At 39.1% G+C, this 26,610-nt stretch overlaps 1 protein-coding gene across 4 annotated transcripts in view; it reads left to right on the forward strand.

The window, feature by feature from the left end:
* The window catches only part of CFAP54 (cilia and flagella associated protein 54), a 296,408-nt gene that overhangs the window by 188,198 nt on the left and 81,600 nt on the right, over window positions 1–26,610 (forward strand). For 3 of the 4 annotated variants that reach the window (XM_088025290.1, XM_028105379.1, XM_028105380.1), the window contains 9 exons: window positions 1,300–1,353; window positions 6,647–6,854; window positions 8,910–8,989; window positions 10,572–10,741; window positions 17,826–17,931; window positions 20,288–20,435; window positions 21,254–21,411; window positions 21,579–21,755; window positions 21,857–21,983. In XM_088025290.1, coding sequence (XP_087881416.1) covers window positions 1,300–1,353; window positions 6,647–6,854; window positions 8,910–8,989; window positions 10,572–10,741; window positions 17,826–17,931; window positions 20,288–20,435; window positions 21,254–21,411; window positions 21,579–21,755; window positions 21,857–21,983 — 1,228 coding nt within the window. The remainder of the gene's footprint in view (window positions 1–1,299; window positions 1,354–6,646; window positions 6,855–8,909; window positions 8,990–10,571; window positions 10,742–17,825; window positions 17,932–20,287; window positions 20,436–21,253; window positions 21,412–21,578; window positions 21,756–21,856; window positions 21,984–26,610) is intronic. The other variant, XM_088025291.1, reaches the window with a different exon arrangement.

Raw genomic sequence — 26,610 nt, forward strand, 5'->3', positions numbered from 1 at the left:
ATCAACTCTCTTCCAATTATATCACCAAAGGTCTTCCCCTGGATTCAGTTACTCACTTTTCAATGGATTAGAGAAGATACAGGATATCTTCGAAAAAGGGAAAAAAATTAACACTTACCAACACTTTATTCCAGTAAGAGCTATATGTGATGCCTTGGTTTCGAGGTCCCTCAAATCCCTCAGATCCTAAGACAAGGAATTGGGAGCAAGTAATATATTTGGGAGGTGATTCCAAAGAGAATGGTGAGTGTGTGGGAAAGTCAGATCGGAAGGGAGGAGAACCATCACAGAGAGCAGGAATGTCCCTGCGTGGGCAACCGGGCCCTCAGAGAGACCAGGGAGAATAATCTTGTGCTTACTGGAATGGGTTGCTCCCTGCACTCCCAGCCTCTCCTGAACACTCTTGTGGCCACAGAACGCCCTCAAGCAAAGAAATACAGGTACTTGAAGTAGGATACTGTCCATATGTGAATAACCTGTCCACAGAAGCTGCCGGTGACTTCCAGGTGACGGAGGGGTTATGGGTGGAGCATCAGTATTGACATCTTCAAAAAAGGGCCTTCTGTACCAAAAGGAATGCACCCTATAGGAAGATACATCTCCTGTGGCAAATAAATGGAATGTTCCCTGATGTAACATTGTATTTAGAGCCAAACATATAACAGGTCATTCACAACAAAGGAAAAGAACCACAAAAAGGAAGAGTAATATGATTCTATCTCAAATTGGCAAAGATTCTTCTAAATGCTAATACTCAGTGCTAATACTCTTATGACCCAGCAGTTCTGCTCCCAGGAATCTATCCAAAGAGGATAATCAGAAATACAGACAAAATAGCCACCCGTGTTACTTAAACTAGGGCTGAATGGTGGGATGAAAGTGGGAATTAGTCCCCCTCAATGTCTAACAAAAGGAAAGGAATTAAGTTACTATGTTTCATTCATAGGATTGAACATTACCTAGCTATAAAACTGAGGTTTACAAATGACTTAATGGCATGGAAAAATGAGTATGATATAATATTTAATGAAAAGGAATACAAATACATATATGTAAAAATTTAGAATACATAAAAAAGAAATTGGTAGTAAAGACATCAAAATATTAACATTGACAACCTAAAAGAAGTTGACTTATGTGTAATTTTTACTTTCTTCTTTACTCTATACTTGCTTTTCTGACTAGAGCATCTATTACTTTTACAATAAAAATTATTTTTAAAATACTTTCAGGACACATTAACAGTTTCATATAAAATAATATTTTTGTTTCTAATGTTAATGTTTTGTATATTGACAGATATTTCAATCATTTGACTCAGGAAAACCTCTTACTAGTAAAGAAAATATACAGGTAAGGATAACAATATTTTATAAATGTTGGATATTTAGGAAGGATAATTTTTAGTCATTTCAATCTATTTAGTAGGTGTAACCCTTGTTTTTGAAAATCTCCTACATGGGGCGCCTGGGTGGCTCAGTTGTTAAGCAGATGCTACTGGGATCAAGCCCCGCATCAGGCTTCCTGCTCAGCGGGAAGCCTGCTTCTCCCTCTCCCACTCCCCCTGCTTGGGTTCCCTCTCTCGCTGTGTCTCTCTGTCAAATAAATAAATAAAATCTTTAAAAAAAAAAAAAGAAAGAAAATCTCCTACATAATATGCTCTTCTATTTCTAATAATGGGATTTTATCTCCAAATGCTGAGGCCCGAGGTAAGATTGGACCGAAACTGATCTGGTTTTCAAAATGAACAAATATCAGTTATTACTTGTAAATTTTTCAGTTATGTATATGTATTCATATTGTTTATCTAGCCATGTCAAGTATCTAATTTTAATATTTATCTTGACTACCTAGACGAGAATGGCTGACTTCAATTGTAGGAAAAGGATTTTGTGTGTTTTGCTCTTAGCTCACTTGTTCAATACTGCTTTTACTCACATCCTTTCTCCAGTCTGAGACTGCCTCTCAGTCAGTGGTTTTCTTTTTTTCTCCTTTATTGAAAATAAAAAAAAAATCATAAAAATAAAAAAATTTTATTGAGACATAATTGACATTTAACATTGTATAAATTTAAGGTGTTTGGATGGTTTGATACATTTTCATACTGCAATATGCTTACTACTGTAGTGCTAGCTAATGGAAGGTTTTAATATGACATTTTGTTTTTTTTAACTTTTTTTAAAAGATCATTTATTTACTTAAGAGAGAGTGAGTGAGAGAGGGAGAGAGAAGGAGCATGGGGATGGGGCAGAGGGAGAAGCAGACTCCCTGCTGAGCAGGGAGCCTGACATGGGGCTTCATTCCCTCCACTCTGGGATCATGACCTGAGCCAAAGGCAGCCGCTTAACTGACTGAGCCATGCAGGCACCCCCATATGGCATTTTCATAAGAAACTCCTCTAACATCCCAGTGTTCTTTACATAGAAAAGACTAGACTGCCCATCTCAATATGTTTGTTCTTGTCAGTAATTGAATGATTAGGATTTAAGCTTTTGATAACCTAGTAGCATTTAAATGTATTTTTTGTTTGTTTCAAATTTTTATATAAATTCTAGTTAGTTAACATATCGTATAATATTAGTTTCAGGAGTGGATTTAGTGATTCATCACTTACATATAACACCCAGTGCTCATCACAAGTGCCCTTCTTAATCCCTGTCACCCATTTAGCCCATCCCCCACCCTGCCTCCTCTCCAGCAACACTCAGTGAGTTCTCTATAGTTAAGAGTCGGCTTTATGGTTTGCCTCTCTTCCCCCCGCCCCATGTTCATCTGTTTTGTTTCTTAAATCCCACATGTGAGTGAAATGATATGACATTTGTCTTTCTCTGACTTATTTCACTTAGCCTAATACTCTCTAGCTCCATCCATGTCCTGTAGCATTTAAATATCTTGAAATCATTTTTTTTAAATCTTAGGAGTCTTGTCAGTTTGTCCACTAGAAAATGTTAGAACAGAGGAGTGGTAGTGCAGCCATGGTTAAGGGGTTACAAACAGATAAGGCATTCACGCAACCAGGTGTTAGTCAATGTAGAGAGACAGGTGCACGTAGTTTTAATTTTTTTAAATGCTAGGAAACAGCATTCTGTTTCATGAAGTAAGCTATTTTTATTAAATAATTTTGAGAAACATTTCTCAATATTGCTTTAGTTTTATCTTCCATAATTTTGATAGGCATTATAGCCACCCTTTATTAAATGTAATCTTACTACTTTTCCATTATTGTTCTTGTTATTCCACAAACTTCATTTTTAATTTTGCTTCAGATGATTCATTGTTTGGCCTTAAAATTTGTTTTGATTTATAAGCAAGTTGCCTGCAATGAAAGAATCGGTATTAGGAAGATACACATACATATTCATATTTTGTTTCAGTGTTCCAAGACCTTCGGATGTTTAAGAATATTTATTTCTTTCCAGTCATAAATTCCAGGCATCCTAAAAATACTTTTTTTAAGGAGTGTTTTTGGGTATAAAGGGAATGTCTGCCTGATCATTTCTTTTTAAACAAAAAGAGACTGACAGTAAATTGGAAAGCCGATTTCTATTAGCTAATTAATTAAAACAAAACTGTTGGTCTGCTTAAGACTCTTCAGATTACACTTTATATTTTCTGTATAGAGGGCGAGAAATGAGTGTTAAGTAGCATTACTAATTAATCTTGTTTTGATCCTCGAGTGTTTGTGTGTAATTGTCAAGGCTCATTAAGACACTGTTTGCTAGGGAGAAAAAAGAAACCTTCTCCCCTCTCCTCACACCCTCAACCAATCTGAAGTTTCTCCCCCTGCCACCCCCCCCCTCGATAGAGAACGTCAGCCATTTTCCTAGTATGCAGTTTGTTGCCTGCTCAGACTCAGTGTGGTTCCATGTCTGGTTCTTCTGCAGGTAGTGATTTTCACCTTTTAGAAGAGAGTAGAGAATCAACAACAGCAATGGACTTCTCCACCACCAGCGTTGCCTCAAACTCTCCCAAACAACGAGACTTTTCTTTTTTAATTCACATAAGGCAAATAGTTTCCCTTTCTTCTAGAATAGACAGCCCCAACATCTGAAGTTATTAATTTAACAAATATTGTTAATCCAGCAAATATTTAATAAGAGCATATTGTGTGCAAGGCACTATTCTGGTGCTGTCAAAGAAATACATCAGTCAGTCAGCAACAGACAAACTCCAAGCCTTCAGAGAGCTTAAATTTTAGTGGGAAAAAACATTATAATTAAGTAAATTATATAGTAAGTTAGAAGGTGAACCATGGTGAGGGAGAAAATAAGCCCAGAAGCACATAAAGGGGATTGGGAGCTTGGGGCTAGGTTGGGGGTTGTAATTTTAAATGAGGTAATCAGGTTAGTCTTAACTGATGTGGCATTTGTGAACAGGTAATGGTGCAAGTTTAGGAAATCTGGAAATTTAGGAACCATCTAGGAAGAGAGTGCAGTGAGTGCAAAGGCCTTAGAGGCAGGATTGCCTAGCTTGGTGAGATGGTGAGGGGCATCTTAGTGTGGCTAAGAGCCCCGTGAATGATGCGGAAGCTGTAGGAGACAGGGTCAGAGAGGTAACAGGGGGCCAGTTCGAGAAGAGCCTTGTAGGGTCTTTGTAACTTGGGTTCTTTTTCTGAACAGCATGGGGAGCCACTGGAAGGTTTAGAGCAGAGGGGTGGCCTGATCTACCTGTTTAAAGGGATCACTTTAGCTGATCTATTGAGTCTACTCTTTGCTAGGCACTGTTTCAGTGCTGTCAGTCAAACACATCAGTCAATCAACAATACAGACAAATTCCCAGCCCTCATAGAGCTTATATTTTAGTGTGAGTGAGTGTGTGTGTGTGTGTGTGTGTGTGTGTGTGTGTGTGTGTGTGTGGTTGTGAGGAGGCTGGGAATACAGTTTGGACATGTTGAGTTTGAGATATCTCTTAGATATCCAAGTGGACTATTTGAGTCAGAAGTTGGTTTGACTTTAAGAAGAGAGATTGGAGCTGGAAAGAAAAACTCAGGATTTCATCAGCATTTAGATGAAATTAAAACCATGAGCCTGTTTAAGATCATCTAAAGGGGAAAAAATAAAAGAGATCATCTAGGGGGAGGGAGTAAGGAGAGGGAGGAGGACCAAGCCCTGGGACACTCTGGTGTTTAAAAATATAGGAGAAGAAGAGGAAGCCGCAAGGACTGGAAAGGAATGACTGACGGGATAGGAAAGAAACCAAGAGAATGTGGTGACTTGAAAGCTGAGAGAAACATTTTCAAAAGAGGAATTGATTAATAGTGTCATATTTTGCAGACGAATCAAGCACCACAACTCACTGAGTCTTAAACAGGATCTTTTTTCACATTTAATAGCTCTGAAATTAGAATGCATTTTATAGTTGAGGACCTGTGATGGTTTAATTGGCATATAAGATAATGATGTCTTAGATTAAAAATAACATGGCTTATGAGGACTAAGAATTGAACACTGGTTTAAGGCAAGTACAGGCCATTGGTGACCTTAAAGGGTTTCAGTGTAGGAAATGAGTGGGTTTAAAAACAAATGAAAGGAGAGAAATTGGAATATTGACAACTCTTTAAATCATTGCTGTAAAGGAGAGTGAGAATTTGGGTAGTAGCTGGAGAAGGAAGTCAAAGTATAGGCAATTTTTGTTTTTTTAAGATGGAAGAGAAGACAGCATGGTTTGTGCTGATGAGAATGTCTGCAGCAAGGGGACATCATTTATGATGTAGGAGAGAATGAATAGACCAGTGGGGAGAGGATCCATGGCCTAATTGGCAGGAGGGGAGGCAGGGCAGATGCTTGGGTAGGTGGGAGAGATGGAGCTGTAGGGTCTGTGGACACTACTCTGGCTGCTTCAATTTTCCCTCTTAAGTAGAAGAAGCAAGGTCATTAGCTGGGAGGAGCATGGGGAGGAAAGGTCAGGATTTAGAAACAGAAAGAACATGAAATGGTTGTCTAGGAGAGAGGGAGAGTGAATGGACTGGGAAAATGTAGAATGATGACCAAGTAGCACTGAGGTTTGGTCTGGATCTTACAGTGGGATGGCTTAGCCTGACTGCATGCTTTTCTTCAGTCTTCTTCAGCTGCAGTGTGCACACCTAAAGAAGGTCCAGCTTTGGATTTTACCATGGCTGTTTTTTGCCAAGGACGTGTATATGCACCGGAGAGGGACCAGGGAGTTGACAGGGTGTACACGAGGCAGAGTTCTAATGATTGAGCTTGGCATCGAAGCTGGGTAGGGAGTATGCTTGTCTACCCGTTCTTGCCCCGCTCCTTCCTAGTACCTCTGACTTACTCATGTGAAAGCAGAGCAGCTGGGCGTGCATGGCTGATGAGCTTTTGTGGGTTCTTTATTTTGATAAGACGTTCCCTCCCTTGCTCTCAGCACCAGGTTCACTCCTTATGTGGCAGGGCTGGGCTCATGAGGCACAGGTCACAAACTGGTGGGGAATGGCGGAGGCACTTAGAACTGCTGGGATAGTTCTGACGTTACAGGTCTCCTGCGATAGACCTGTCACTTATGGTACGTCGTGTCTATCCTTTGTTCCACCATCTAACACCAAACGGTGAATGCAAAAGGGGATGAAAACTAATATTACCTGAAAACAGTATTTTACTGATTTGCTTTGTTTTCTTCTTTGTTTCATTTTTTTTTTTTTTAGGCACTTGATGAATTAATAAGTAAAGGATTGCCTGTAATTCTGGTTACACTTGGCCAGCAACATCTTTTAAATAAGTTTTCTTTTGTTAAAGCATACTTTTTAATAAGTATGGCTGCAACAATAAATCATGTCCCAGAAAACTCAATGAAAACAATCTACCATGGACTTACTTGTGAGAAGGGTAGAGCCAACCTTCCAAACTTGAAAGGTAATCTTTTGTTTTATTTTTTTTGCTTGTTTTTCTTTCTCCTCTTTCTCCAACCGTTTCCACTCCACTCCCAGTAATCCATATGAACAGCCTAGTATATCTATATTCCATATTTTTCTCTAATCTCACTTAATGATGCACACGTTAGGTATATGCATATCCGTATCCATTCATATATGTCAGTATTCATAAACTTTTTCATATATATATATATGTACAAAATAGGATTTGTCATTTATTTATAGAATGATATATTTTACATTTTTCTGCGTCTTGGGTTTCTTACCCAGAAAAACTTCACTAAAACCACTTCAGGTCAACTGCTTTGTTCTGCTTTTCTGGTTCTATAGTATTCTATGCTGCATATCTCACTGTTTATTCAACCATTCTACTGTTGATGTGCATTCACATCAACTTCTAGGGAACAGTGTTGAAGTGCTACATATCCATATCATATAGTGTGTATTTCTATGGGATAAGATGCCCATGTATGGGATTTGTAGGTCATAGTATATACGTATTTTTCAACTGTTTTGGATGTTGCCCTAAGAATAGTTTGTTTTTCACCATTAAGTATGGTGTTAACTGTGGATTTTTTATAGATTATCAGGCAGGGAAATTTCTTTTTTATTCCTGGTTTGTTGAATGATTTTATTTTAAAAGGGTGCTGAATTTTATTAAGTGCTTTTCCTGCATCTATTAAGATGATTTTTTTTTTATTCTGTTGATATGGTGTAGTAAAGTAATTACATTCTTGGGCTAACTCCCATTTAGTCATGGTGTATAAATTCTTTTTATATGTTGCTGGATTCCATTTCCAAGAATTTTACATACTTATTCATTACAGATATTGGTCTGTAGTTTTTCTTGTGGTATCTTTGTCCAGTTTGGATATTGGAGTAATATTGGCTCTGTTTTAAAATGTAACTCCTATTATTATTATTTGGGTATGATGAGGCCAACAGATCAGGAGATGATGGCCACTAAAAACATAGTTTGTTATTTAATCCTCCAAGAGGAGGGGCAGGTTACTACCTGGGAGGGCCACACGGAGAAGCACCAGGGTCACTCAGAGGCAGAGAGAGCAGGAGAAAAACGTGGATCACGCTCTTCCTAACATCTTTCATGTTCAGATACATCTCCCAGGATTCTTTCATAGCAGTCTCCACGCATTTATTTCTATCTTTCTCTGTCTCTTCCTTACTTTCTCCCTTAGGGGAGAAAACCCAGCCCCAGATCTTTCTGCTGGGCCTTTCCCGATTCTTAAGCCCTCTTTCATACTCAGCTGACCTCTCACTCCAGAACCCCCTATTTTAAGAGACAGCCAGGTAGGTAGGAGTTGGAAGAAGAGGGGAAGGCAAGGATATTCAATTCCATGTTATTTTAGACTTCCTTTTCTTCCTTGACAAGTTTGGTCTCTTTAGGTGGGTATTTTTGGCAGTAATTCCCAGTCGTGTTTTTTTTTTTTTTTTCTTCTCTCTCTCCTATAGTCTGGAAGTTAGGTTTACTAAAGCAGGCAGAGTCTGTGATCTCAATTATCTCAGTTTTCCCTGGCTCAGAATATGGACAATCTTCAGATTGTGGTTCGGTATTTTGGGATACTTGTGGATCTAATGGACTGTACTATTTCAAATGGTCTCACTCTCTGCTCTTAGTATGAGAGGCTTATGCAAATCAGTAGAACTGACATTTCCAAGGAGATCTTATTAAAATGTTACGAATATCTGGAAGACCCAAAATACTTTGGGGACCTGAAGGGGTCCTGTGATCCCAGGGGAGGAACCACTACTCTGTATCAGTAGCCAATAATTTAAAGAATATCATCAAGCATCCTTTCAGAATTATCTGATGTGTTGTAAAAATCATCCTCAGTTTTTGAATATATGGTATTTAGGGACCATTTGATAAAATAGTATTTCTAATTATCATTGTGGGTTTTTTAAAATATGAAATGTATGGATGGTTTCCCAACCAATGTTGAGTTTTATAAACTAGAATTAATATTTAAGTTAACCACAGATATCCTTGGTTCTTCCAAAATTTTGTGTCTTACAGAGCTATGTTTAAAGGATGATGGAAGCTCACCTGGTCAGTTTGTAAAAATGAAAGATGACTTCACTTTTAGCACAGTGAAGGTAAGTTTGGAAGATTTTTCAAATCATACTAAATTGGTTACCAAAATGTCCACTAATAGGCCCTGGACAGGCTCACTTTCAGGGTTGTGTTTGCTCTTGGGAGACCAAGTAGCTTTTCTTGCATAAGCATGGATTGAGGCCAGAGATGGAGCCTACTTCTCATGAGAAAATTAGATGCCCAGAGGTTGTCAGACTTTGACTTTACAACCTGATTAAGGCACTGTGGAAAATATTCATTATTTGATGAGATTTGAGTATTCCACGCCCTGTGTCTCATTTCCTAATAATAATAGTGATGACAACAGCAACACAAACAGTTACCATTTATTCAGTGCTTACTACATGACAGGCACTTTGCATGATTAATTCTTACAACTCTGTGATGTAGGTGTTAATCATTTTTGAACTATGTTGTGCTGAACCATGAGAAAATTGAGGCTTAGAAAAAAATTCACTAATGCCACTCAACTAATAAAATACAGATTGTGTTCTTAACCATTATACTAAGTTGTCCCAGTACTTATATAATATTTACTGTACAAACAAGTTTTTAGAGACCTGTTTCTTGGAAGATTGGCTGGTCCCATTTTCCTCTGCCATGCCAGGTTGCTATTTACTATTGATTGTCAATTGTAAAATCTCATTATCTTAACATTACCAGGTAGATGACCATAGTTTAACTTGAAATCCAGCCAATTCTCATTATTCCCAGCTTCACTAATTGCTAATTTGCCTATCTGCTAAAATTTACTCATAACTCCAGAATTGATACTTGTGGCTCATTTGTGGTCATTTGTGAACATCACAGAGCACAGAAAAATTTGAGTTGCCCAACACACACATTCCCAGCTGAGTTGGGCAAGGCAGTACTCTGACTTTTTGTTTCTACCCTCATACTGTAGACAAGTATCCCTTCCATGGTCTATTTATTGCCATATTTTTTTTTTTTTGCATTTTTGTGCTTTTCATTGGTGATTTCACTGTTTGAAATGGCCCCTAAGCATAGTGCTGAAATACTGTTTAGTATTCCTAAATGTAAGAAGGCTGTGATGTGCTTTATGGAGAAAATAAATGTGTCAGATAAACGTCAGGCTTGAGTTTTAGAGCTGTTAGTTCAAGGTTAGTGAATTTATGGTATATATTAAATAATGTGTCTTTAAATATAAACACACATTAAACAAAGTTATGTGTGGATCAGTTGGCAAAAAGGTTGTGACCCGAGGCCAACAGGAACCTATCCTTGTATTACCTCTAGGAGCAATGCTTTAGTATTTGCTAATTCAGTATTTGCAGCCACTTTATGGAAGAGTTTAAATACTGTGAGTAATGAGCGTTGGCTGTGCCTACAATAAAGGGTAACTGTGATACATGCTTACTCTTGCCATTACCCTCCTTTCCATTTCCTGTTGCCTTTTTCCTGTTTGCTGAGCACTCTTCTCTGATGATTATGTTCAAATTTCCTATCTGGTCTTCCATTCATTGTTAATTTTCTCAGTACATGAAAAACACCTGGATGAATAAGGGTGAGATATTACTTGTATTGTTTCTGAACTTACGTGGTTATGTGGTGCTCTTTCTTTAGTCGATTTTACTGACAGAAGCTGAGGACAGACTAAACTTCCTTGTGTCAGAGATAGAGCATCCAGGCCACAAGAACCTCTCTCAGTGTTGTGCTGGTGAGTTGGAGATTGTGGTGGAGGCCAGGCTTCAGCTGGCAGCAATCGCCCTGCAGAGACACCGGGCGGCATACAGGTGAGTCTCTTCAGGCACAGAAGAGAATTTCTTCCTCACCCTAATTTGTCAAATATACCTAAATCTTATGTGAGTTTTATAAATTCCAGTATTAATAGAGCTTACTTGTGTTTTCTTTTTCAGGGGAGTTTTCATATATTATTACCCTTAAAACTACAGTTCTAAACAAAATGATTGCTTTATTAAAGCATACAGCTAGGATGTTTTATACAAAGAATGAACAAATTAACAAAGCTTTGCTTTTTAATTTTATTTATGTATTTATTTTTTATTTTTTAATTTTAACTGCAGTATAGTTAATATTAAAAACAAGCTCTATTATTAAAAAGTAACATTTTCTGAATTATGTTTTGCTAAACCATTTAAGAAACAGTTTTGGGTAGATGATTATTTAAATGTTATGCAATTGTTAGTGTCAGATCTTTCATTTGACTTGTTCATTGATTCACTCATTTACCCAACCAGTATCCTTTAACTACTTCACTGTTAGGCTCTGATCTAGACACTGAGGATATAGAGATGAATATAGTTCCTGTATCCATATGCTGAAAGATATATAAACAATTAAGTGGGATAACAAAAAAATATATAGACCTATATTTTCAAGAACTTCTCATATCATTTGTGGTAAATACCTCTATTGTGTGGCCGTCTGACATTTCAGTAATGATTCTTTGAATAATGCACAAGTTTATTATCTTACCATTCATTAATTCATTCAAAAAATAATTTGGGGGACCTACAATATGCTAGTTACTGTTCTAGGTTCTTGAGATATATCAGTATCCCAATACTGGATATATACTATATAGGCAAAATATTTAACAATATTGAAAACAACCCTACCCTCATGGAGTTTATAAGAGGTAATAAAGACTGACAATAAACTATGAGCTTAATAAGCAGGTAAATTATATAGTATGGTCAGAAATGATACATGATACAGAGATATCGGGAGTAGAGATGGGGGAGGAAAAGGAGCTATCGTTTTAAAATTGTGTGGTTATAATAAAGAGTATGCCTCCAATTTGATGTTCAATGGCTGACAGCTTTCAAGCCCCACCACTCCCCCTTCTGCCCCACATCTGGGCAGGCAAATAAGAAAGCCCAGCTGCTTTCTTTGTGAGAAAAAGAAGCATAGCTATAGCTTTTGCAAAGGGGAAACCAATTCAGCAGAAATCTCACTTTGCTTTGATTAGAAACATACAACCGTCTCATCAGTGTGAGCCTTGACCGAAGACCGTCCCATGATTAACCACATCTAAATTTGTTTTTATGCTAGAGCAGTGTAGATTTTTGGACATTTATGATTTTTGTGGTTTCTAAACAGTGATGAAAATCCATTTAGTCCATTTTGGAGCAGTGACTCTCAAAATGTGGCCTACAGATTTCGAGGGGAGTCTCCAAGACCCTTTCAAGGGGAACTGTATGGTCAGAACTATTTTTATAACAAACCTAGGATGTCATTCACCATCTTCATTGTGTTGTTATTTGCACTGATGCTCCTGGCATCTTACTGGGAATCACAGCAGTGGCACCAAACCGTACTAGTGGTCATTGCATTCTTTACTGCTGCACACTTGCAATTAAAAAAAAAAAAAAAAAGCAGGGGTGCCTGAGTGGTGCTGTCGGTTAGCATCCAACTCTTGATCTCATTACAGGTCATGGAACCTACCTAAAAAAAAAGGGCCTAGTTTCATTTAAGAATGCCTTTGATGACCCAGTAGAATCTGTGTCATTTATAAATCCCGATCCTTGAATATATTTTTAATATTCTGTGGAAATATTAAATGGGAAATACCTCTAAAGCATCTTTGCTGCATATCAAAGTATGGTGGTTGTCTTGGGGAAGAACACATACGTGATTGAAATGAGAGCCGAAAAAGGAGTTTGTCTCATGGAACACTGTTTTTATTTGAAAAACCAACTGACAAACTGGTTTTTCAGACTTGGGTATTTTGACAGGCATTTTATTGAAAATGAGCAAAATGAACATGCCACTTCTAGGAAAACAACAAATAGTATTTGTTGCTAATGACAAAATCTGAACTTTTGGTTAGCGGAGAGTGCAGGCGGCTTCATGGTGGGCTCTGGGGAGCCGGACGCGGCAGCCATGCAGGCCCTAGACGACGGCGACCGCAGCGGCAGCGAGGCCCGCGAGGCCGGTGCGGTGGGCGGAGCGGGCAGAGCCGGCGGCCAGGACCGCCAGCCTCGCCCCGGAGCTCCTGGTTGCCAGGGGCGCTCTGGCAGCCCCATCAGCCCTGATGAGGGCCCCGGCGGTGGCGAGAGAGCAGAGGGCGAGGCGGCCGGTGCCCCTCCTCAGGCCGGGCAGGCACCACAGGCCCTGGGGCCTGGTGGGGATGCGGTGCCCGTAGCTGTGGCAGCGGCAAGCCGACTGCTGGAGTTCACGCTCACTGTGCCTTTCCGGTCACCCCTGGAGGCAGAGAGGGCCCGCAGGTCCCTGGCCCCACATGCCCAACACCACCAAGGGGTGGTTCAGAAGGAGCTTACAGTGAAGGGCAGCGCCCTGGCCGTTAGATGGACTGCTGAAGACCCCGTCTTCTTCTGAATTTCGATCAACTCCTTCCTCGACCAGCTTTCCCTGGTGATCCGAAACATTCGGGGCTTTGGGTCCCCTCCTCCAGGAAGCCGAGGCCCAGGAAAGGGAGCTGAGGCCTAGTCTTGTGCCCCCTACTAGGCAAGGCACAGGGAGTTGGTACTTGGAGTTAATTGCCACTTTGTTATCAGGGTTTAATTTTTTGCGCGTAGGGGCCCTTGGTCCACTTGATTTCTTTCCCTGTTGCTAGAGGAACGGGCGCTTGTTTGTTACTGCAGAAAATAAAACTGAGCTACCAAAAAAAAAGAAAAAAAAAATCTGAACTTTTGTAGGGAAATGAGAATTTTGGAAAATTTCTATTTGCTTGACAGTTTTCTAATGCTTATATAACTGTTCTGAAGAGATTGGTGGTAATTAATATTACAAGCATCATTTTTAAAATTTATATAAAGAAATGTTTCAACATCAAGGGGATTTGCATAACTCAGGGAGTTGATATTTTCCAAATCAGTGGATAATGTTCCAAAATCCTGGGTAACAAGATAGACCAATAGGTTCTAATGTAACAGAGGAGGAAATTTCATCAGTGTGTGATATTAGCTTTCACATTGTAAGAGACTTTTAAAAAACTATCACTTGTCACATTTTGGTATAGTATCAAAGAAGAATATTCACAATTATTTTAAAACGATATGAAAATACTCTTCCTATTTCCAATAGCTATCTCTGTGAGGCTTCATATACTTCAATCAAAACAATATGTCACAACAGACCATAGAAGCAGATATGAAAGTCTCCTATTAGGTAGATTTTCTCTTATTTAGCCAGACATTAAAGAGATTTACAAAAACGCAAAATGATGCATTCTTGTCACTATTTTTGTTGTTTTGGGAAATATAGATGTTTTCATAAAAATGCATTATTGATGTGCACATGTAATGGGTTTATTGTCTTTATTTTAAAATGAATAAATAGTAATGAAGTTAAAGTTCCAATATGGTAAATATTGATGGAACTCTGGGGATTCTCAATAATTTTTAAGGATATAAAGAGTGCTGAGCTAAACAAAAAAAGCTTGAGACACACTGATTTGAGAGTACTGTTACATTTGTAGCTATTCTTAAGAATACAGTGGTAGTTGATTGATAGTAAACGGACTTATTAGCACAATAATGTACCATTTTCCCTTTTGAAGTTTGAAGAGAAGGAACTTTTACTAGGTGATTTATTAATAGAAAATATGCCTTGCATACATACATATATATATATATATAAATACATCGTCTCCCTCGCTCTCTAAAACATGACTATATGATTTCCTATAGAAGAATATAGAACTCTTCTCCAGACTATTTTAGAGAGCTAATAGCTGCCCCAGAAAATGATTCTTGCTGTTTACCTTCCGTCCCCAGCCCTCCACATGTCTTACACCCATGGAAGACATGAGTGATTTTTTTTTTTTTTTAGGAAGGAAGAAGGAAACAAGAAAATAAAATTACAAAATGGCCACAGAAAGGAATGTCATTACAGAACTTTAATTTGAAAACCAGATAGACATACGCAAATAATGTGCAAGTGTATCAGAATCGCTCCTATTTTAAATACATGAACCTGGCCCTTGGGACAAAACCTGCAAAGACTTTGATGTTATTGCCTTTTTGCAGTGGAGTTGTCATTTGGGGAAGCCTACTGTCAAGATGAATGAGTTTTTCTTATGTGAACTTTACCCCCCACAAGCTTCTGTTTGGGCGCTGCTGAGAGTGTTGGACAGTCCCTTTCCCAAATGATGGTTAGCTTGACATTTTATGATACTTCTAATAAAATTATGTGTCAAGGAAACTGAAAGGCACATTCCCTAGGGTGACAGGTAGAGTGAGCTGCATGGATTTTATGAGAACAAACTGACCATTTTTGTCATGAATGTTAATAAGAAATAAATGGGATCAGTTATTCCAACTGTATTTCTACTTCTTTTAGGGATGTCTCTCTCAGAGTCCTATCTTTTTTTTTTTAAATAAGTTCCTTTCCGTTCTCCTTTATATTTGATTTATTGTCTAAATGGGATAACATTTGAGCCTTTTAATTTTGTGTCAGAATGAAACCTCGTTCCTTGGGGATTTTAGAGTTTATAGTGAGTAATCCTCCTACACTTTCTGTCTCTCTGATGGAGAGCAGAAACTAGAAATTTTCCATTGTGCACCTACACGGCACCAGGAGGATTAGGACATACTAGCATGTTTATATTTTATTCATTAGGTTTTTGGGTTAGCAACATTCCAAACCTCATACCTCATTTCTCTTGAAGTCGGAATTCAGCCTTCAGAATCAGAACGATGGGGTGGGCACCACGTCCGTCCTTCTTCCCAGGCCCTCTCGGAACCATCCAGTGCTCACCTCTGAAGCTGCGCAGGAAACAAGGGACCTCCAAAATTGGTGTGAATGCTTGAGTGGGGAAGCGTGTCAGGGAGAGGAAATTGCATTCCCATATACGTACTCAATCTGTGTTACATCTTTTGTTGTTTTCTTGCTGTTTGTTTAGTTTTATTTTATTTTAAAGTAAATTTTATTTATTTATTTGACAGAGAGAGAGACACAGCAAGAGAGGGAACACAAGCAGGGGGAGTGGGAGAGGGAGAAGCAGGCTTCCCGCCGAGCAGGGAGCCCGACGCGGGGCTCGATCCCAGGACCCTGGGATCATGACCTGAGCCGAAGGCAGACGCTTAACAACTGAGCCACCCAGGTGCCCCCGTTTTCGGCTTCTAATACAACATATAGACAAAAAAGAGGGTTTAAAAATATAATTTAAAAGTTGAGCATATGTACACACTCTGGGAACCTACAAACACTGTATCTTCTCACAAGCACCCATGGACACGTATGAAGCTGATCTTATACTCGGCCAGAAACCTCAGTAACTGACCCATAGGAAGAAGTGTACCGACCACAGTCCAGGGACACAGGAGGCCTCAAACATATATGGAGGGAGGTGGTAGGATCTGATTTGCCTCTTGATGAGGTCGCTGTGGCCGCTGTGTGGAGAACAGAGCTGCAGGGACAAGAGCCAGAGAAGGAAGCCAGTCAGGAAGCTCCCATTCATGCAGCCTGGAGATCATGGTGGCTTGGATGAAGGCACTAGCCCTGGAGGAGGTGAGGAGCTGCTGGCTGGTACCCATATGTTGAAGGTGAAGCTGACAGAACTTGCTGATGGGTTGAATATAGAGCAAGGAAGCAATGGTGATCTGGACTCTGCCTCTGGGACGGAAGACAAGGAAAGAGGGGCAGGTTTGGTGTAGGAGGCAAAAGCCAGGGGACCTGCTTTTAATCTATTCTATCAGTTTCCTAGGGCCACCATAACAAAGCACCAATAGAATTTTATTGTCTCATGGTCCTGGAGTCAGTGCCCCAAGATCAAAGTGTCAGCAGGGCCAGGTTCTATCTGAAGGCTCTAGAGGAGAAGCTTTCCTTGCTTCATGTACCTTCTGGTGTTTGCCTGTAATCCTTGGCATTCCTTGGCTTGTAAAGGCACAACTCCAGTCACGTGGCTGTCTTCTCCCTGTGTGTCTTCGTGTCACCTTCCCTCTGTGTATATCTGTCTATCTGTCCAAATTTCCCCTTTTTATACGAACAGCGGTCATATTGGAATAGCGTCCACCCTAATGACCTCATTTTAACTTGATCATTTCAGATTACCTCCATTCTGAGGTACTGAGGGTTAGGATGTCAACATACCTTTTTTTTTTTTTTTTAAAGATTTTATTTCTTTATTCGAGAGAAAGAGAGAGAGAGAATGCACCTGAACTGGGGGAGGGGCACAGGGAGAGGGAGAGAGGGAATCTCAAGCAGAACCCCCGCTGAGCGCAGAGCCCAACATGGGGCTCAGTCTTACATCCCTTGGTTCATGACCTGAGTCAAAATCAAGAGTCTGATGCTTAACCAAATGAGTCACCCAGGTGCCCCCTTTCTTTTTTCCTTCTTTCTTTTTGAGAGGACACAGTTCAGCCTGTAACACCTGTTAAATATGATAATTAACTATTCAAGTGGGGACTTAGGTAGATAGGTATATTGTCCATTTGGCTTTCGCCCAGTTCTTTCCATGTTATAAAATAATGCTACAAAGCATCTTCAGGTATACAGCTTGTTCTGCATTTTGGATTTCATTTTGGAATAGATTTTCAAAAGAAGTCTCTCGATATATGTTATTAAGGTATTTTGAAGAAGTGTGATATCAGTTATAAATTGGTTTAAAGTGCAGACAAACTTATGTATGGAGCAACAGGAAGTCAGGAGAATTCCTATCTCCTAACTTCTGTTTTCTTAGTTTAGTACATCTGCCTTCTGGTACTTCTAGACACTGATTAAGCAATAATTTAGTGTAAGAGTTTCTAAGTGTATAGCTTTAAGTAACAAAGTTCTATAACTTTGAAAGACTGGAGAACCACATTGTGATACATATGAAATGCATATGTGCTCATTTTATTAATGAGATTGTCAGTACTAATAAGATTTAAAATATATTTTCTCTTTTAGTGCTGCAATAGTATTTTCCACACTTAGACTTCTCCAGGATTCAAAACTTTTTAAAAAGAAGGGAGTACAAGATGACACAGAGAATTCTGTCTCTCCAGGAGCTTCTGTATGTATGAATTTAATGTTTCTCTTTACAATACTTACTATATAATAACTGTTAGCATGCTAGGAAATTGCCTAATTATTTGGATGAAATAAAAGGGTAAAGTAGAAAAAACTTTGGATTCAGGGTAGAAAGGTAAGTGTTGAAGCCCCACTTATGCTCTTCATTTAGTGGTATACTTGGGCAAGTCCCTTAAACTTAAAAAAATTTTTTTAATTAAAAAATTTAATTTTTCATTTAAATTTAATTTGTGAACTGATGGAATTGAATGTAATAATGACTAAGGGCCCAACAGATACATCATTCCAGTATTCTAGAACTGATTTCTTTAGCAAATAAAGTTGTTTCACTTTATTTGGCTCTTTATTTCACTTTTGAATTTATTACTTCAGCATCACCAGTATGACACCTGCGTTATTTCCTACCTTGGATTTCTCATAGATAATTCTTTCACATTAAAGCTCTGAAATCTGTTTGACGACCGGTGTCATGAATTCTTTGACATTTTACTGGAGTTTGATAAGACCAAGTAATTTAATAATAAAGGGTTGTTTAGGATTAAAACATAAAGATTCATCACATAGAATCCTTGCTCATTATTTTAAGCTTTACTAATAAAATTGCTAATATCTAGTGTCATTACAAATAAGCAAAACTAATTATCCTAAATAGAAACTCATTTCTTACTATATTAAAAGCAATAAAAATGCTAAAAAGCAATCTAATTCAAAAATTGACTTAGAGGAATGGTTGTCAATTGGGGGCTGTTTTGCCTCCCAGGGGTTATTTGGCAACATCTGGAGACATTTTGGTTGTTACAAGTAGAGAGGGTGCTCCTGTCATCTAGTGCATGGAGGTCAGGGTTGCTGCTAAACATGTAATGTCCTCCACGGCTACCCATAGTGCTGAGGTTGAGAAATCCTGATTCAGATTAAGTGTGACGTGGCTCTTCAGTAGTCACAGGAACTGTAAGCGCTGAGAGATTAAGGTATGTGGATAGGCATTTTGTCCTGTATTGCTAATCTAAATCCTAGACTTCTGGAGTACTTGATGTGCCCATTCTAGTCACCGTCCTGCCTTGAGGCCTCTGTTCACTTCTTACTCTGTTCCCAGTGCTGGCTTACCCTCCCCTTCTGTGCTTCCCACCTGTCTCTCCACATTCCAGCCTCTCCCAAGTCCTGATGGCTGCTCCTTGATATTACGTATTGCTGATTGGTTGGAGCTGTCAGAGATGCACAGCAGGAAATTCCTAGAACAAATGGGCATTGTTCTAGATGATTTTAAAGTTCCCAAATGTCTAAAATGGATTCCCCGCCCCCACTTGGGAAAACTTGCCTTTGTCCTTCCCTCTCAGGAGCTCTGAACATTGGTCACCCCTTTGTAAAGTACAGTAATGAAGATGGGAAATCATTTATAATACATCTTTGGAACATGAGCAACATACAACAGTGGATTAAGACTGGGGGTTCTAAATTCAGAAGGACACAAGTTTGAATCCTACCTCTGCCAAAACTTAATGGCGTTTAAGCAAATATTTTTTTCTTCTTTTTTTAATTGTTATGTTAATCACCATGCATTACATCCTTAGTTTTTGATGTAGTGTTCCATGATTCATTGTTTGCATATAACACCCAGTGCTCCATGCAGTATGTGCCCTCCTTAATACCCATCACCGGGCTAACCCATCCCCCCACCCCCCCTCCCCTCTAGAACCCTCAGTTTGTTTCTCAGAGTCCATCGTCTCTCATGGTTCGTCTCCCCCTCTGATTCCCCCCTTCATTTTTCCCTTCCTGTTATCTTCTTCTTTTTTTTAAATTATATTATTTGTTTCAGAGGTACAGGTTTAAGCAAATATTTAATCTTCTTAGGTCTCCATTCTCGCATCTGTAAAACAAATAATAACTCCCCTTTGGCTTTTCAGCAAGATCAAATAAGATAATGTGTATAAGATACTTGGCATAGTGCCTGGAACATAATAAATACTCAATAAGTATTAACCAGCGTTATTTATTTTTTCAGCCATTAAGATAATGTTTACAAAATTTTTGAGGACATAGATACCGCTGATAATATAATTTGCAATGAAAAATTCAGAGTGCAAAACTATTTTCTACAATGGGTATAGAAAGTAAAAGAAAAGTTGAAAATCAGTATAACCAAATATTAATAGAGGATGGCGGGATTGTGAATGATTTTATTTTGTGTGTGTATTTTTTACATTTTATAGAATGTGCAAGACAGATATCCAAAATTAAAAATTTAATAGTATTAAATGATATCAGCTACTTCTCATTTAGCATTAGGCTAGACCTTTAACATTATTAAATGGCAAGATAACTATCATTTTCGTACTGTTTAGGCTACTGAAAATAAAGATGATAACGAGTTTTTAGATCCTGTTTCCCTAAATTCTCGAGAATATTTCAACATTCATCTCTGGTTGAGGTGCCGCTTAGCACTGGTGACTGCGTTTGTTGCACAGATTCATGGCATTGGAATGGTGACAGGTACAAATATCCTATTTTCTTAAGCCAAGTTTTCATAAACATTAGTTTTACTCAGGTAATGGAGGTTTTATCGAGATATATTTTATTATTATAACATTAACATTTTCTAACTTTATAGTTTGATCTGTTTCCAGAATAAAAAATTCATGTCCTTAAACAAGAATAATCATGTCAGTAGTCCCTTGTATCACTGAAAATGACATCTAGGTTTCTGATGTATGCAGACCAGGCAAGGAGATCAAAATACTAATGTGCAGGTCTTGTCATTGAGGGAGGCAGCATAGTGTAGGGGTCCCGAGCACAGGCTTTGGCTCCAGGTACTTGTTCTGGGTTCAAATGTTCGGTCCACCACATTCTCCCTGTGTGATCTTGGTCAAGTCTCCTAATCCCCCTATGCCTCAGTTTCCTCCTCGGTAAAAATGGAAATAACTGTACCTCCTTCTGAGGGTTATTATCAGTCTTAAATGGGTTAAATTTATAAAGATTTAGATTATAGCCTGGCACATATACATGTTCTTGCAGTGACTGATAAGTATCTATTTGTAAATCTGTCTATCCACCCATCTCTACCCATCTTCAACATTAATTTTTTTCATGTAGCATCCTTACTTTTGCAGCACTGGCGTACCCTAAAGTACTTTCTCCTAAATTGCAACACATTTATTTTTCATGTTTCATGTAGAGTCTGTTTTCCATCTTTATATCTTCCTGTTTTTCTGTATTATACAATATTCCTGTGATGAACATTGGGGGTGTTATGCGTATGTAATTTCTTACTTTCCCAGGGTACTTTAAATAACTGCATTTATTTACTTTAGAAAACGATATGATAGATTACGTCAGCCTCATCAATGAAGTGTGCGAGGAGGCAAAAAGTGCAGGTGACAGGGAGCTACAGGCCGAGTTCTTAATGCAAGCTGTAATCATTGGCCTCCAAGAAAAGCATCTAAAGGCAGACATCATAACCAACCTTCAGGTAGGAAGGAAACCTCGGTCACATTGATATTTAGCTACTGATTCTGATTAGAACAAAAGGAGAGAATCTTAAATTCCATTAGGTGCTAAATGCATAACAGTTTGGCCAGCTCTTGTTTCAGTGAATTGGAACTGGGACTATCAAAAGGAATAATTTTATTTTAATAGGCGATAATACATTTGCTTGAAGAAAGTGAATTTATTTCTCCTCGATCTCATTTAACCCTGGTGAGAAGCATGCTTTTGCTGGATGACTTAACAAAAGCCGAGAAATTCAAGGAAACTCCTTTAAAAACAGAAAAATTACATTTGTTGATTCAGTCTCACAACATTCTTATTGAACAGGTGAGCATGCTTTTGTGTCCTCAAGACTTGGAAACTTATTTTTCTATCTTCTTATTCCAAACCATGTTAGCTAGTTACTAACTACAATGTTCCTTCTACAGATGCTAACTTTTGGGGAGACAATTGAATTTCCTTTATCAAACACTGACTATGCAAGTCCATTACAGCCTTTGAAAAATATCTATCTTCCTCATGTCATGTTATTGGCCAAAACAAAAATGAGAATTGGTAAGAACACTTAAACCTATATTACTCTCAAGTCACTGATGAAAAATTTTTATTTTCAGGCAGGTTGTCATAGGAGTGCATTAAAATGGGGCAATATTTATGAATACCTAGGCTCCGTTTATTTTAACAAATAGTTTTTGATTATTTACCATGTGCCAGACTCTGTGTGAGGTCCTGGGAAGTTACTGGAGATTAAATGGATATAGTCCCTGATCTTAGTGTGGGAGACAGAAATAAGCAAGTAAACAAACCATATGGAGAAGTGCATATTATATTATAAATATTAACATTTGTAAAATATTTCTAAAATTTTGTAAACATTTATAAAATTTGATAAGATAAATATTGTATAAAATAAAATGTTTATTTGATAACTACCAGACAGAAAATCGATTAGGATATAGAAAGCTTATGTATGGTACTGAATTATGTATAGGTATGTAGTTATAAATCGTGGTCAGTTTTATGAAAGATGTGGATGAATTCTGCTGATAAAGAATAGTGAAGGGAGCGATGCCTATTTAAGTAGAGTCATTGGGGCAGAGCACTCTGGGGAAGTGGTATTTAACCCTAAACCTTAAATTGCAAGTGACTGGTTCTGCACGGTAGAGGCAGAGAGAGCCTTGAGTTGTATGTAGGTTCTGAGGTCCAGGACACGCTTGACCTAGTCTAGAACTTTGGGAAACCAGTGCAGCCTGATGAGAGTGGACTAGGAGCCGCCTCATGGGAGGAGGTGAGCTGGGATGGTTTATGTTTCAGAAGATTACCCTGGCTGCTGGGTGAAGACTAGATTGGAGGGTAGCCTGGAGCCAGCCACAAGTGCGCCTAATGGGAGTTGTTGGAGCAGGAAGCAGGAGGCGTACAGCCCTTGGGAACCAAAGTGGAACCAGCCGGTGCTGTCCTCCTCAGGAGCTCACAGATTTTTCAAGCTTTCTCTGGGACACCGTCTCTGGTCTTTGACTCAAGGCTGCCTACCTCTAGCCCCCCAGCTTTTGCCCAGTTCAGAGGGCAGAAAACCTGGTAGCAGCTCTCTGTTCTAACCTATATTAATCCTGCCTTTTTAGTTTCTGTATGTCTGATGCTTTGACATCTGGGGCCCTGCTGACCAAGGAGGGACTTCCCAGGGCTAGCCAATTCCTAGAGATTAGCTGACCACTGTCCTGTAAGCATGCCTTTTATATGCAGATTATTCCAGAGCCCATCCTCTGAACCGTTATTGGGCTCCCTTATTGTCCTTTGTTGGGCTCTGCCATGCCAAGGCACGATTTTCCTGCCCTAATCACCCTGGGGACAAGTATCAGACTACTAGCAGAGCCCACTGAAATTATTCAAACTAGCCAGTCATAAACCTGCTTGGCCTGCTTACCCTAACCTGGTCAGCCCCTCCTAAAATCCAGAATAAAGGTTCTTGGCCACATTCTCCCCTTGCTCCTGCCTGACTCTTGTGCTTTCCTCTATGGGGTGGTGTGCCCCATCCTCTTGGGAAGTGTAAGTAACAGACTGTCTTTTCAGTGGTAGTTGTCCGCTGGCCTTCTGACCTCATCACACCTGAGCAGTAATAAAACCTACATTTTGAAACATTACCCTTCACCTCTTGGGGCCCATTTGCCTCCTGTCCCGGCGGCTGCTCAGTTTAGGCTGACAGTTAGACTAGGATGGAGAAGGGAGGGCAACAGAGGTGTGGTCAAATCACCATCTGTCCAGAATCTTCTCCCTTCTGCTTCCCCCCCTCATGACTACTGGTTGTGATTAGTGTTACTATATGATTCATCATCATCATCATCAGAGAGGAATTTTGCTATTTTGGGTAAATTGCATCACCTCTACATTGCTGAGTTGCCTTATTTATGAAATTCGGCTAGCCTAGCTGACCTCTAGAATTCCGTCCAGCAATTTGATCCCAGGAGAGCTATTTTTGTGCACTTTTGGTCCACAGTTTTTGTTATATTATCAGTATATTCGATTGCTTCAAGAGCTTAAAGTACAGATTGTGTTAAATCAAATGTATTCTCTGCTTTCATGACTTCCTAATCTTGAAGATGTGTCACCACTCAGTGACAATGGTGCCACCATTTTTTAGACTCACTTGAGGCAGAACAGCTTGCTTTCTGTTATATTATATTAAATACAGACTTAAAAAACAAAACCAAAAGCAGATTTTCTGTCAAAATAACATCAGTTTCACAACTTCTTTTTCACAGAGTTGCTATTTATTGGAAACAGGAGCACTTCAATATTATGAAGCATAAAATCATCTGATCTGATGCTTTCTTGACAGTTCTCCTTTATAGTGAGCATATAGATTGCATCACAAGAATAGAGCCACTTAAGTAATTGTTTTTTCTTTGTGAAAGCCTCTGACAGAAAAAGGCACTTTGAGATTGTTTTTCTAAAACCAAAAATAAACATCATGGTTACTTGAGATGATTTTTCCAATTAATGGCTAAACCTTGAGCTTTCTCATAAGATGAAAAAGTAGATTACTGATTAATTGTATAATAGGAGTGAAGAAAGTTACAAGAATGATGCTGGGGAGTGGGGATGTAAGAGGGAACCAGTCACCATCTCTGCCCTCACAGAGGCTGTTATCCCGTTAGGGGGACAGCGAAAGGAAACTGTCGGTAATTTCTGTAACAAGTATCTTCCTAATTTTCACAAAAATCTAGAAGACAATTCAAGTACTTTTATTATATATTAATACTTTATTATATATAATACATACTTCATATATAGTACATGAAGATACTTGTTATTGTCTTATATTAATAAGCAGCTGTAGTATAATTTGAAACAAGAAGTGAGACACATAAAAATAGGAGCTGTGTTGAAATATGAGGTTGTATTGGACAGATGATGTTAGCATATCCTTGCCTGGGATCTACTCACAATTGGTCACTGTCGGGGTGAAGAGCACGGACTCTGGAGAAAGATTTCTGTCCACTTTCTTTGAGCAGGTCACTTGAACTTCTCTGTGCTTCCGTTTCCTCTCTCATAAAGTGTGGTTAAGAAAAATACCAATCTCACAGGCTTGTTGTGGGATGAAGTGAGTATGTACCTTGTTAGAAGGGTACCTAGTTCGTTCTAACAGCTTTGTAGGTGGTAGCGATTCTCACTGTTCCATGCCTGGCCTCCTTGCTCTCCTGGGAGCACCCTGGAAGCAAGGCTCAGTTTCTTCATCTCCATCTTCTCAGCAGCGTGCTACCAACCTGCCTTGTCCAGAGTCAGGGCTCTGTACTGTCTCCCTGGATAAGAGAGAGAGAAAGAGGGAGAGATATACTTTTTCCACCATCCTTCCTTTCATTTCTCAACTGAAAATTTATAAAAAGTTCTTGGTTTCTTGAAAACTCTTTGTAGGGCATAGCATTTTGGAATTGAGAAAATTTCAGAATCCAAAGGGACCTTAGATATTTTCTGGTTCTCCTGCCTCATTTTTCAGAGGAAGACACTCAAGACCCAAGAGGCATGCTGGGACTTGTTCAAGGCCTCAAATGACATGGTAGCACCAGTGACCAGCTTGAACCCACCACTTCAGCTGGGACCCAGCCGCTGTATCATTCTGCAATCCCACACTACCTTCCTGTTTATATTTCTCCACTGTGCTGTTGAACTTTCCCATCAATAAGTATTTTCCCCCATTGCCTTCTACTCTTTATCCCTACATTTTCCTTTTGTAAAATTACCAAAAGACAAGGCAATCATCAGCTGCCAGCCCCAACAGCCACATTCCCTGGGAAGGCTTCCCTAGCCTTTCTGGGGTCTGGGCGAAGGCCCCTGTAACCTGCCACCACGTTGCCCTGGGCTTTCCCTGCTACATAGTTGACCACAGTATTTTAATTGCTACTCAGGACATTCTCATTCCCCATTAAACACTAAGCTGCACGATCTGACTCTTGTCGTAGTTTAGAGTGTGGGTCCTGGAGCCTGACTTGCCTCAGTTCTAATCACAGCCCAGCTACTTACTAGTCACGTGACGTTGGGCAAATTACTCAAACCTCGCTCTGCCACTGCTTTCTCTCCTCTGTAAAAGGAGTGTACTAATGAAATCCAGCTGGAGTTGGGAGGATTACATGAGAAAATGCTTAAGTCCTTGGGAGGGTACCTGGATTATAGAAAGCACTTAATAAACCTGAGCTCTTATTTTTCTCTGTTCTCATTTTTTTTTCCAGTGCCTCCTATTTTATCCAGCACTTGGAAAATACATGCTAAATTGATGTCTGTCTGTCTGTCTGTCTGTGAGGGCATACAGATTAAATCTAATGCCTCTTCAACAATACAGCAGTCCTTCATTATGTTAAGTGATGATGGGACCACACAAGAAGTATAGCACATGGACCTTATCCAAATAGCTTTTTCCATCTAGTTGCAATGACAAAATATGCATAGCAAGCAACCGCTAATAGAGCTGAATAGAAACAAAATTACTGCCTATTAATATATGCAAATTTTTATTGGGAACAATATAAAACTTCATAAAACTTCCAGATGTTTCCCTGCTAACAGCCTCATCTTAGGAACACAGTTGTTTTGTAGAACATAATGAAATTTTAGAACTGAAAGAGACTGGAGAAATTATCCTTCATTTTAAAAATGAGAAAATGTCAAAATTTATCAAAGATAAAGTTGCGAA

Source organism: Eumetopias jubatus, unplaced genomic scaffold (assembly GCF_037043125.1).
Source record: "Eumetopias jubatus isolate StellerSeaLion01/CBP00866 unplaced genomic scaffold, mEumJub1_p1.0 scaffold_8, whole genome shotgun sequence".
In the NCBI taxonomy this organism is placed as follows: domain Eukaryota; kingdom Metazoa; phylum Chordata; class Mammalia; order Carnivora; family Otariidae; genus Eumetopias; species Eumetopias jubatus.